At 41.0% G+C, this 13989-nt stretch overlaps 1 protein-coding gene across 1 annotated transcript in view; it reads right to left on the reverse strand.

The window, feature by feature from the left end:
* LOC115619219 (alanine aminotransferase 2-like) overlaps positions 1-13989 on the reverse strand; it is a 37312-nt gene that overhangs the window by 2972 nt on the left and 20351 nt on the right. The window contains exons 4-10 of the mRNA XM_030511276.1: positions 10516-10649; positions 8226-8469; positions 7388-7467; positions 6688-6824; positions 5826-6000; positions 4274-4429; positions 3098-3210 (exon numbers count right to left, since the gene is read on the reverse strand). Coding sequence (XP_030367136.1) covers positions 3098-3210; positions 4274-4429; positions 5826-6000; positions 6688-6824; positions 7388-7467; positions 8226-8469; positions 10516-10649 — 1039 coding nt within the window. The remainder of the gene's footprint in view (positions 1-3097; positions 3211-4273; positions 4430-5825; positions 6001-6687; positions 6825-7387; positions 7468-8225; positions 8470-10515; positions 10650-13989) is intronic.

The raw sequence follows: 13989 nt of genomic DNA on the forward strand, positions 1-13989 counted from the left end.
TTAGTCCAACATCTTGCTTTGGTAAAGTGGAGAATTATTGCCCTGGGTTCAGCTATAACATAATTTTCTCCTTCTTAGAAGCTGGTGCAATGCTGTGTTTTTGACTTGAGTTTGAGAACAATGCTGATAACACACCACTGTTTTAGTTGTTGCTAAGGAATGCTTACCCTGATCAAGGACTTGGCAGTCTCATGCTCTGCCAGTGAGGAGGGGCAGAAGAAGCAGGGAGGAAGCAGAGACAGGACACCTGGCCCAAACTGGCCAAAGGGGTATTCCATACCGCAGCACGTCACGCCCAGTATATAAACTGGGGAGAGTCACCTGGAAGGCCCAGATTGCTCCTCAGGTTGGGCTGGGTATTGGTCAGCAGGTGGTGTATTGTGCATCACTTGTGTTTATTGTTTATTGTTTTCTTTTCCTTTTCCCCTTTTAGTTTTATATTCTCTCCCCTTGTTATTTCCCTCATGATTATTATTATTATTATTAGTGATAGAAGTAGTAGTTTTCTGTGGTACCTTAGTTATTGCACTGCTCTTATCTCAACTCGTGGGATTTAAATTCTTTCAATACTCCTCCCCATCCCTCAGGAGCTGAAGAAGGGAGGGGTGAGCAAGCGGCTGTGTGGTTCTGACTTACTGGCTGCGCTTAAACCACGACAGTCCTTTGTGATGCCCAACGTGGGGCTCAAAGAGTTGAGATAATGACAGATCTGACCAGAGTGTGTCAAAATATATTTGTGATAAGCATTCAGTGTTTTGGATCAATAGTCACTCATCACAATGTTGATTTATTTGTTCGCGGAGTTGTTGTGCTTGGTCTCAGAGTTTCAGCATGTCACACCTTACTTGCAGCCAGTATTTGCTGTTTTAGTGCTTATCAGTTTTGAGGCCTGGGCTAAAGTTCTTGTTTTGCTGTACTTGATGCTAATGACTTGTAATACAATAGAATCATTAATCATGAAACTGATCTGGTATGTGTTCTCAGCGTGGTCATCACCTCTATACTTTGTGAGGCATATAACAGGGCCCTGAGCAACAACAAGCCTTTGAACAAATGAAAGGAGAGATAGTTCATGCAGTAGCCCTTGGACCAGTCCAGACAGGGCCAGATGTGAAAAATGCGCTTTACACCGCAGCCAGGGAGAATGGTCCTACCTGGAGCCTCTGGCAGAAAGCTCCAGGGGAGACTCGAGGTCGACCCCTTGGCTTTTGGAGTCAGGGATATAAAGGATCCGAGGCCAGCTACACTCCCACTGAAAAAGAGATACTGGCAGCCTATGAAGGGGTTTGAGCTGCTTCAGAAGTGATTGGCACTGAAGCACAGCTCCTCCTGGCACCCCCCCGGTTGCCTGTGCTGGGCTGGATGTTCAAAGGCAGGGTCTCCTCTACACATCATGCAACTGATGCTACATGGAGTAAGTGGGCCGCACTAATTACACAACGAGCTCGAATAGGAAATCCCAGTCGTCCAGGAATTCTAGAGGTCATCGTGGACTGGCCAGAGGGCAAAGATTCTGGGATGTCACCAGAGGAGAAGGTGATGTGTGCTGAAGAGGCCCCGCCATATATTAAACTGTCAGAAAGTGAGAAACAGTATGCCTTGTTCACTGATGGGTCCTGCCATATTGTGGGAATGCATTGGAGATGGAAGGCAGCTGTGTGGAGTCCCCTGAGACAAGTTGCAGAAACTGCTGAAGGAGAGGGTGAATAGAGTCAGTTTGCAGAGGTGAAAGCCATCCAGCTGGCCTTGGACATTGGTGAATGAGAAAAATGGCCAGTACTTTATACTGACTCATGGATGGTGGCAAATGCCCTGTGGGGGTGGTTGCAGCAATGGAAGCAGAGCAAGCGGCAACGCAGAAGTAAACCCATCTGGGCTGCTGCATTGTGGCAAGATATTGCTGCCTGGGTGCAGAACCTGGTGGTGAAGGTACGCCACGTAGATGCTCATGTACCCAAGAGTTGGGTCACTGAGGAACAGCAGAACAACCAGCAAGTGGATAAATCTGCTAAGGTTGAAGGGGCTCAGATGGATTTAGATTGGCAACAAGAGGGTGCATTATTTTTAGCCCCGTGGGCCCATGTCCTGGATTCAGCTGTAGCAGTAATTTTTTTCTCCTTCTTAATAGCTGGTGCAGTGCTGTGTTTTTGACTTTCAGCCTGGGAACAACACTGATAACACTGATGTTTTTAGTTGTTGCTAAGTAATGTTTACTCTGACCAAGGACTTTCTCAGTCTCATGCTCTGCCAGGGAGGAGGGGAAGCCGGGAGGAAGCAGAGACAGGACACCTGACCCAAACTGGCCTAAGGGGTATTCCATACCACAGCACGTCATGCCCAGTATATAAACCAGGAGGAGTTACCCAGAAGGCCCAGATTGCTGCTCGGGTCAGGCTGGGTACTGGTCGGCGGGTTGTGAGCAATTGTATCCTCTCCCCTTGTCATTTCCCTTATCATTATTATTATTGGTGGTAGCAGTAGTGGTTTTGCATTATACCTTAGTTACTGGACTGTTCTTATCTCAACCCATGGGATTTACATTCTTTCGATTGTCCTTCCCATCCCTCCGGGAGTGGGGGGGGAGGAAGAAGGGGGGGAGTGAGTGAGCGGCTGCGTGGTTCTGAGTTACCAGCTAGGCTTAAACCATGACAATTATTCAGCATGTTTAAGGAGCAGATTTATAGGAAAGATACTGCATTTTTCATGCAGTTTCTCTGTATGGAAACACTGTTTAAACACACACCCCCACACACCCCCAAAAGAAAGCAGGGCAATTTTTGTAATGCCTTAGCCAACTTTAAGATTAGAGTATTAGCTATTATTATTGTTTGCATTCATGGAGAAGGCATTTAAAATGTCAGTGTATAAAAATAGAATAAAACTATGTCAGCAATCTGTGAAAACACCGTAAAAGCCTGAATAGCTCATCTAGCAGAACAAATCTTTGACCTAATTGTCAGTGCACAGAAAATGTCCAGTAGAAAGCAAGACAACATAAACTGAAACAAAAATCCTTATATTTAATCAGAAGAGAAAATACTGGCATGGTACTTAGCTTATTACAGTTTGTTTGATATTAAAGAAACAGAAACTGTACCTGAAATGGTAGCTTCCTACTTTTTGGCCGAATCCACTGCCAGGTACAACACATATTCCAGTCTCTTCCAGAAGTTTCATGCAATAAAACATATCGGGTGCCATTTTATGAACCTAAGGGAGTGGATGCTTTTGAATTATTGAAGTCAAAATATTCCAGATATATAGAATTTCATTACTGTTTTTCTTCCTGAATCCTTATCTTACAATATTACTTTCTTATTCTGTTTACTAAAGAGAATGAAGAGCAGTTGCTAGTAGGACAGCTCACACTGTGAATTAAATAAGAGTATCTCATGGAGGAACAAGGCTGAAGAACCTACACAAAACACTTGCTTCAAAAGAAAGGTTTTAGATATTCTTGTTTTTCTCCTTGACTTGCTTGTTGCTTTTTGTCAAATGTCTCAAAATCATACTTATAAAAATCTAAGCAACTGACATTTGATGAGATGAAATTAATTTGAGAGCTGTGTGTTCCACTTTTGTTGGCAGTTACTATTTTTTTCCCCTGAATTATCTACTGACTAAAAGTCCCCTGATTAATAACTATGGAAGTTCTTAAATAGATGCAGGTTATATGCCTAATCAAATAATCAGCTGAAAACTAGCCCTATTTATCCTCAGCTATGCTGATAAATTTCCCTTTAAAAAATTAATATTAGATGTTGGGGAATACAGCTCTAGTTACGATCAAAAAGACTTGTCATTCACTAACATAGCTTACTGGCCCAAATACATAAAGGTAAAATTTGTAAGGAAGCTTCCCTCCCTCTTTCCCACACAACCTGAATTGGGCTTCTTTTGCAGGGTCAGTAGTACACTGCCATTCACAATCCCCATCGCACGTCCTGGCCTACCTAACCCAGGCACAGGCAGCAGCTTGGAATTTGCACAGGTCCAGCTACTTGCCCACTGTATGACTTAATCTATTTAACACTAACATCCTTGGGCAACATTCTCAACCTGGAAGCCTTACCACTGCGATGAAATGCTCGGTTTTGTTTTCCTCTCTTAAAATAAAGGTCATGTTATATTTAAGATCATACATAGTCAATGAAGTACTGCTTTTGTAACTATATGAGCTTACTCTATCTCTGGAATAAAAATTCATCATTAGAAGTGGCAGGCACAAGTGCGTGAAGGTTAAAATGAATTGGGGTAAAAATGACTGACTGACCTTTGCTTCCTCAATGGCTTTAGAAGGAATAAAGATCCGTGGGAAAGCATACATAGCTCCTTGAAGTGGATTGCAGTGCATTCCTGGTATCTTGTTAAACATGTCTTCTGTTAGTTTGGCTTTTTTGGCAAGATTGTTCAAAACAGACTCCTTCTCCTGTTTAAAAGGAAGGTGTTCAGTTTGATGTATTTGAAGTGGCAATAAAAACACCAGAAAAACCTGTGATGCTTCAAGAAGCCTCCCCGAATTAAGCACTTTTAGGGCTTTGCAGAGCTATTAGAGCAAATGATGTTCCTAATTCCAGTCATACTCTTCAAGACATCAATGCAAAAATGCATTAGCAAGATACAACTACAAAGCACTGTAGATAGCCAATAACCTGCAGAAGTCTCAATTTGCATGCCCTCTTCTTACATTCTTCCTTCTGAGCATCCACTCTTGGCTATTTTTAGAAATCGTGTTAGCTGAACCTTTGATCTGACTCAATACTGTAATTTCTTAAGGCAGATTCAGTTTCATTTTTACAAGTGAGAAACTCTATGCATACTTTAATACAGAATGCCATGTTGTTCAGTTTATAGAGGCACTGGATACCTAAGAACAAGGCTGATTTTACAACTTTATTTGAACTTACATTCCTGTTTAGATTTTAGTAAAAGCAAATCTTACTTAGTAATTCCTATGTCTTGCTAAACATAGGAGAGAAGTTCAGTGTCCTGGGTTCAGCAGTAGCAGTCATTTTTCTCCTTCTTAGTAGCTGGTGCAGTGCTGTGTTTTTGACTTTCAGCCTGGGAACAACGCTGATAACACTGATGTTTTTAGTTGTTGCTAAGTAATGTTTACTCCAACCAAGGACTTTCTCAGTCTCATGCTTTGCCAGGGAGGAGGGGCACGGGAAGCCAGGAGGAAGCAGAGACAGGACACCTGACCCAAACTGGCCAAAGGGGTATTCCATACCACAGCATGTCATGCCCAGTATATAAACCGGGGGGAGTTACCCAGAAGGCCCAGATCACTGCTCGGGTCGGGCTGGGTACTGGTCGGCGGGTGGTGAGCAATTGTATCCTCTCCTCTTGTTATTTCCCTTATCATTATTATCATTGGTGGTAGCAGTAGTGGTTTTGTATTATACCTTAGTTACTGGACTGCTCTTATCTCAACCCATGGGAGTTACATTCTTCCGATTCTCCTCCCCATCCCTCCAGGAGCGGGGGGAGGAAGAAGGCGGGGAGTGAGCTAGCAGCTGCCTGGTTCTGAGTTACCAGCTGGGCTTAAACCACAACATTTAGCAAGAAAGCTGATCTGATAATGCCTTCTTAGCTTTTTTTTCTTTTTTTGGCTTCTAAACAAAGGAACTGTAAAAGGAATAAAAAATACTTTGAAAGGTAGTCATACTGAGTTAATTTAAAATACCCTGCAGAGTTCTGTAAACTGGTGTTATTACAGGGTTGTTGGAGAAGAAAGGAAAGGAGTCTGGTCTCTCTGCATATTTTGAGTTCACAGTACTTAGGTTTAGGAAATCCACAAAAAAAAAAAGAATGTTATTGCTGACCTTTATGAACTGTGAATAAGATTCTTCTCCAGGTATTGGAGGATTCACTACAACATCCATTGCTGCTTGTCCCGAGACTGGAGGACAAAGGCGAAAAGAAAGCAACTTAACAAGCTGTCCTTTAATTTCTGGGTGCAAGTTAAGGACCTCCATGTAACCTCCTCTGTAGCCACATCTGTGATTAAAGTGAACAGATCAGTTAACCTCAAGTGTAAAAGTACTGGAAAAGCAATGAAAGTGACTGCAGAAGTGGAAAGACATGAGTGTCTTACAATATGTAACACACAGATTGTTGAAACAGCTGCTATACTGGTGTTTTAAGATGGAATTAAATGATATGTCATTAAGCCCTGGTATCCCATCCAGAGAAGAAGGTGTACATGCAGTTTCCCCGTTAGGCAAGTTAACGATTAACGTGGACTATTCACTCTTAAGAACAAGAGTGCATGGCTGTAGCAGCATTCATTTAATCAGAAAATTCTTTTTCTTCCATCTCTTCCTCCCCAGAACAACCAAACCCAAACATTTGTAATATTAAACATCCCAGTGATTCTTGAGCTGTTCCCTTGATTGTTGGAGACCATATTTTCCTTTATCAGAGGTCCAGTTTAGGACTGTAGGATTTCGCCTTTGTGGAACTGAGGTATTAGGTGTCTGAAATAAATATACTTATTATTTGGTACTTTGAAAACCACTGAGCTAATCCATTACTCTGTGCTTTAAATGCTTGTTTTCCTTTTCTTAATAGTTTTTAGTTAAAATTACAAAAGACGGTGGATTACCTTCAGGTCACTAACATGAACGGCCATCCAACCAGATTAACGAGGAAGATGAAATAAAAAAAAAAAAAAAGCAGACTTACTCGCCCATGTATCCCTTAGAGGTGGAGTGAAAAGAGGCCAGCTCAACATTGTTATAGTACTCGGGTCCCATCTCATACAGAATCTTTTTGAAAGAATGAAACTGGCATCCTTCAGAGTACACATTGTCCTGGTAAACCTGAACAGTCAGAAGACGTTAATGTGCTCTGTTCCCCTAACTAAAGATAAAAGATGACCTTTTAGAGAGCCAGGTCTGAAGAAACAGTGGTAACACTCAAAACTTAAAGCCATTAAAAGACACAAGGTTCTTTGTTAAATAATAGTTACTGTAATTATTCATTTTATCTCATATGGCCATACTTAATAGTTTAGCCTTTGGAAGAACAGTGAGCATCTTTGTATAACTTAACCTTTACTTGTATTTTTTAATTGATTTTCCTTCTGTTTCTTTCATTTGAAGTAGTCTGAGTATCACATAGGTTTTTAGGTCAGTTCCAGCAAAGTTACTTCTTGTGTCTCCTTGCTCATGTCCCCTACTCTTTCTAGTTCAAATCCAGATCAAGGCACCTCTCATATTAATCCTCTGATATTAAGAATATTGCACATTTGTTCATGGCTTAAAATGCTAACAGAGAATCTGTTCCCTGTACTTAAAAACCACCAGTACCACACATGGAAAAAAATTACACCTTGTATGTGTACTCTTAGCTGTGCTTTAGGGAGAAGAGAATATTCCATTACCTCGTCAGCCAGAAGAAAAAGTTTCTCTTCCCAAGCAAAGTGTATCACATCTTCAGTGCACTTTCTGTTTTGCACCTGTCCTATGGTTTGATTTGTAAAGCAAGAAGAAAGTTAGTGGAGCATTTATATATACACAAATCTTTTCGCCCAGACCTAGTTAGACTATTAGCTTTTCAGTAAGACATCCTTCTTTCTCAGAAAAGTGCTATTGAATTTTATAATTCGATTTATTAAGTGTGAAATTAAGGAACATTTTTGGAGGAATTATGGTTCAAGGTAACTTAGTCTATCTCAAGCAAAGGAAGTGTGAGATACAGTAATTTAACTTATTAAGAGTACTCTGTGTATAACTGATCATTTGAAATACATGTATGATGGTTAAGTGGGAGCTAGTTTCTCACTAATCAACCTCAGCTACTCAAAAACCTAAATTATTCTGAGGGAGCAGTGGTTGCCACTGAGTTCAGAGTGTTTAGTCATTGCCTTTCAGTGGCAAGAGGCTACAGGCCATGACAGAGACAAGATCTTTGATAAAGACCAAAAGTGACCAAGTGATTCCACAAGTCTGCAGAAGTTCACTGGAAGCAGTGGCTTCAAATGGGATCCAGTGAAGTGAAACTGCTCCCTCCTGTCTTCCCAAATCCCTGGAGTTCCATGACACTGAAAATAAGTTTCTAAAAGTAAGACATGCTGTCCTACTTAAAGCACTGATCTCTAGAATTCAGCTTTACATATTTCATAGGTATTTAGAATTTGCCTGTGATGTCAAATGAATGGAAGAAGGAAAAAACCCCAAAATGGTGTTAAAACCCATCCATTAACCAAAATTGCTACAGACCTGTGGGATTTCCAGGGTTGATGATGCAGAGGACTTTTGGATTGCAGTATGCCTTAGCTTCCTTCAAGGAACGGCGAAGTTCATTCACATCTAGAGCCCAGCAATTTTCTTCATCCAAATAGTAGTTCACCTGGATAGCATCTAGGTCAGATATGGCTGCTGAATATAAGGGATACTGTGGTATAGGGATCATCACTCCTGTTCGGGATTTTCCACCTCCTGAGACCAGGATCTTTAAAATGGTCTGGGGAAAAAGCAGGAATTAAAAAAAAAAAAAAAAAAAAGAAAGAAAAAGTCACACACCAGAATTAAGAGTATACTCTAGAATAAGTTACTGATCTTCCTTCTTAAAAAATCTAGAGTTAAGGTATCTAGAAGCATACAGTCATCTTATATCAAAGGGCATTTATTTATTTCAAGTTAAGTTACTGACTGAGGGAGGATGGTCTAACTCAGCTTAATGGAATTCCTCTGAATGTTGTGGCTTCTAAAGATCATGTCTGATCAACTACAAAATTTAGGAAAAACATTCTGAGCACAAGTCAGAGGGAAAATTGGAAACAGGAATATCAAGATCATGATTTTATTACTGTCCCCAGTTGTAAGCAAACAACAACAAACTCAGCTAGTTCTTGCTTGTTGCCTTCCACTCATCTCACTAACCACACGAGGCCAGTGAATAAACCCAGAAATTAGAACTAGGGCCTGTGGAGGTTCTCCTTTGGAACAGAGACACAGAGATTAGAAGCAATTGTGGCCAGATGGGAATAAAGCTAGAGACTCACGTTATGGTTTCATTTTCAAGTAACTGAAGAGACCAAAAGTCTGCGTGTCTTGGGATGGAAAACTAACATATCATATGTAGTTTACATTCAGAAGATACAGCTAGAAATGCTTGTGCTAAGGTCAGTCCAGAGTATTTGCCTGTGCCTAGCGACTGTGTGTCTGTGTGTGTCTATGTGTAGGCTTTTTACATGTGAATTAAAGAGTTCGTTTGGTGCAGGAATGGAGAGATTTCTTGCCTTTATAATCAAGGGAGAACTCTGAAGTACAGGTGCAACCAAAACAGACATCCTTATCATTATGTAATTGATAGTGTAAAACCAAAAATATCTCTTCAGATATAACAGCAGTATACTTGAAGTTTCTTGTTGGTTCTAGAACAAAATCTGCCTTTCTGTGCCTCTTGTCACATACTAACTCAGCTGCTAAGCTAATGATTTATAATCAACATAATTTTGCACCCACCACTAGTTTAAAAATACCAAGTATCCAAAATGTATAATCAGGACAAAGTGCAAATTTAAAAACCCTTTAACACCCTCTGTCCCCCAAGTTATGAAACAATAGTTGTTTTATCCTTGGAAGTGCCAAATAATGAGACTCATTGTACTGCTGACTTTTCATCGCTGGTGAAATCAAACAAGCATGATACAGACTTGATATGCTATGCTGCCATTCCTGACAAGCTGCCAGGTTAAGACTTGGCATCATAAACTCTGGAAAGCCAATTCACTAAAGACATCTGGAGAACTGCTTGTATCAGAACACTGTCATTCTGAAATCTGCCACTAGATGTCATTTTTAATAAAACAACAAAACCCAAACTTTTACAAACAAGCTATAAGAGGCTGCCTTAACAAAAGCAAAGAACTTCTGGTTGTTGTAATACCAGTGAATGTGTCTGCGTAAAGGAAAAATGTAATAGAGACAGTTGTTCCTTTCTTAACTGAGGACCAACTCTGAACCTTGCTTGAAGCCAAAACCTTATGGTTTTTTTTTCCCAAACAAGCTGGCTACTGAAGAGATTTTGGGGATTTTCACTGGCATTAATCTGCACTAGCAGAGAGTTTACTAGGAAGAAGAGCTGCTGGACTTCTCACTTCATTCTCTTCACTCACTTCTCTCTTCATTCCCTCTTCTCTCTGCTACAGACTCATACCTTCTAATCTTCAGTGCTTATGTATCTTAACCACTGAGGACACCATTATTTAGCCTGAATGGTCTGAATCTCCTAAATTTATATTTAGGCCCCTATGTAGTTTATACTGCCTTTACAAAAGGTACAAGTTAATGTATATTAAGAGACTTTGTTTCCATGTGCCTGTTTCTTAGCTGGCATCTTAAATCCACATAATTGGATGTATCGCATATCCACTTAACATGACTGCAGTACCTGTTAGATCAAACTCACAGGAGTTGTGAGACCAGATGTTCAACAGAGATCTGTATTTCCAAAGGTAGCTGATAAATTACACCAAGAAGAGACAGGTTTAATTTTAACACTTACAGTAATACCATCACTTGCCCCAGTGGTAAGATATATGTTATCTGGATCTGCAGGAACCCCTCCATCTCTTCTTTCAATATATGAAGCAACATCTTCACGGATACAATTTATACCTGGACTGGCAGTGTAAGATCCTGTGAAAAATGAGATGAGAATTGAGTACAATGAACAATCAGATTTTCTGTTTGCTAGCAAAACTCCTGAGCTAATATTGTATGAAGTAGTTTGTATGTATGAAGGCTTTGGACCCCCAGGATTGGTTTGGTTTGGGTTTTTTTGTTTTCCAAAGAGTAGGAAAGGGTGTTGGTTTGTTCACAGAGCAAAAGAGTTCATTTGAAATTAGACAAATATAAGTATCACTAAAATACAAACATAAACTAGACTGGTAAAAAGTAGGATTTAAAGGCTACTCTGCAAACTGGGACAGCAATCCCATTTTTACTAACTCCCAGTTGTTTGTTTTATGCTGAAAACCACTGCAGAATGTCAACCAACACCTATTTAACTAATGGGAACAAGGCAAAGAGGTAGCATGTGCAAGAGAAAGGGAAATAACTTCTTCAAATCCATGACAAAAATAAGATTTCTATTTGCAACATGAAAATAATATAATACCATTTTCTCCCACAGTCTGAAACCCCAAAAATCTTAAATTGCTTCTCTGTCCCCCCACAGCCTCTCCCACAACTGCTTTTCAGTTACTTGTAGCAGAAACTTTTAGGATCACCCCAATCTATAGGCCTCGTGCAGTTTACAGAGCACAACTAATAATCTTAAATAAAGTAAGATGTTAGATGCCTGTGTACATCATTGCTGAGCATGTGCAACAAATAAAGAGTAAAAATAAGCCTAAGCCAAGGTGAAGAATGGATTCAAGCTATGAAGCTAAGACCGATGGACAACAAAGTGACAAGTGTACATCTAATTTAGAACACTGTCATGAAGCTGTAGAATCTTCTGTGCTTGTTGGATGGAGTGACTTAACTCATCACTCAGTTATATGCTAGTAGTCTGCCTGATAATACTTCTGTGAAAGCATAATTTATCAAGACAAAGAACCATGGGACAAAATGGTAATTCAGGGCACAAAGTTCCCTGATGTCCTAAACATTTACTTTTACAGGACTAAAAGTTATATTGGGTCTATACATGGGTCTTTGACCACAGCTAGGAGCTGCTGTAGGAGAACAAACCTAAGCTGTCATTCTGTCTTGTGCTCCATTAAGCATCGAGTCCCACGATTTAGTGAGGATATACAGAAGACCTGAACTCAATTTTCAGGTCTTCTACTCTTAATTGTACTCAACTGATAGCTTTGATCAGAACCCATCTGTTTGCACTGTAGGATGCAAATAAATAAACCCAACCCAAAAAACTGCATGTACACATATTAGATATTTTTATATGTAGGAGAGGGGTAAATTTGTCAACTGCCTGGAAAGACATGACAGTTACCCCACATGCAAAGTAAGTGTTGTCAAAGGAATCCCAGAGTATTTGATTTGAACACAACAGAAGTTGAGGACATATCTAAGACTTCATACACAGTCTGGGAGTAGCAAGACTTGATACTATGAGTAGAGTTTTGCCAAATGAAACTTCACTGGAAGTGAGGTTATTTAGTTCATATCCAGAGGTCAAGACATTCATATTAACTTTGCAATTAATACATTTAAAGAGGCCAATATAGACGTGGGAACAATGCTTCAAATGGCTTGACCATATCTAGTGAAGCCACTTTTCTGTTGGATGGACAGTTTTTGAAAATATGGTTTTATTAGAACACAACACATCACTTCAAGCTAAATGGAGGGATAAGGTTTTAACCTTTGCTTTTTCCCACAAAAGCCAATTTCTCCTTCCCAGCCATGAAGAGAACAACAGTAAGATGTCAGGCTAACAACAGTGATAGGAGTCACCTCCATTCAGCTGCACATCCAACTTGCCTCAGACTACGTGTTTATGGAGTGCTGCACAGAGGCTGATGAGCAACTGAGACCAAGAGAAGGGGCTGTGTCCTGGGTTCAGCTATAGCAGTCATTTTTCTCCTGCTTAGTAGCTGGTGCAGTGCTGTGTTTTTTAACTTTCAGCCTGGGAACAACGCTGATAACACTGATGTTTTTAGTTGTTGCTAAGTAATGTTTATTCCAACCAAGGACTTTCTCAGTCTCATGCTTTGCCAGGGAGGAGGGGAAGCCGGGAGGAAGCAGAGACAGGACACCTGACCCAAACTAGCCAAAGGGGTATTCCATACCACAGCACGTCATGCCCAGTATATAAACCGGGGGGAGTTACCCGGAAGGGCCTGATCACTGCTCGGGTCGGGCTGGGTATCGGTCGGCGGGTGGTGAGCAATTGTATCCTCTCCCCTTGTTATTTCCCTTATCGTTATTATCATTGGTGGTAGCAGTAGTGGTTTTGTATTATACCTTAGTTGCGGGACTGCTCTTATCTCAACCCGTGGGAGTTACATTCTTCCCATTCTCCTCCCCATCCCTCCGGGAGCGGGGGGAGGAAGAAGGGGGGGGAGTGAGCGAGCAGCTGTGTGGTTCTGAGTTACCGGCTGGGCTCAAACCACGACAGTTCTTTTTGGCGCCCAACGTGGGGCTCGAAAGGTTGAGATAACGACAGATCTGACCAGAGTGTGTTTAATCATATTTGTGATAAGCATTCATTGTTACTACTCGTCACAATGGTGATTATTTGGCTCTCAGACTTGTTGCGCTTGATCTCAGAGTTTCAGCATGTTGTACCTTACTTACAGCCACTATTTGCTGTTTTAGTGTTTATCGGCTGGGGGCCTGGGCTAAGGTTCTTGTTTCACTGTACTTCATGGTAATGACTTGTAATACAATAGACTCATTGATCATGAAACTGGTCTGGTTTGTGCTTCCAGCGTGGCCATCACCACTATACATTGGGAGGTATATAATGAAATATTTTAGCAATTGCATACCTTTTTTTTTCTCCTCGGGGGATAAACTTACGAAGGAGGCATTCTCTTTCACCCCCCGTTCCCCCACCAGCCTATTTGCAACAGCAGTTGAGAGTTCTGAAGGTTTTAGATGGCCTTTGAGTACTCTTGAAACCTGCCTGCTGATTGTGCTGGGGATCAGCATGTTGGCAAACATACGGAGTGTGTTTTACCCACGGCCATCCCGTCGTAGGAACATCCTATTTTGTTTAATCTCAAAAATTCAGCAGTATCAGGTTTGAATCTGGTCTAGGGTTAGATGACGATATAGGAGGACCACCAGGAGATTTTCCCTGAGGCTGGACAGTTATGAGTGGCAGGGTGTGTGGGATAGTATGGGCAAGTACCTAGGCCAGTGGGCCCCTCCAGTGCTTTGGAACTTCACCACTGAACAAGTGCAACATCCGGAAAAACTAGTAAAACACTTAAACGAGGTGTGCTGTCGTCCTGGTTATACCAGAGAGGGACAAATCTTGGCAACGTGCTGGGGCTTGGCCTAT

This window comes from Strigops habroptila, chromosome W (assembly GCF_004027225.2).
Source record: "Strigops habroptila isolate Jane chromosome W, bStrHab1.2.pri, whole genome shotgun sequence".
Taxonomy (NCBI): domain Eukaryota; kingdom Metazoa; phylum Chordata; class Aves; order Psittaciformes; family Psittacidae; genus Strigops; species Strigops habroptila.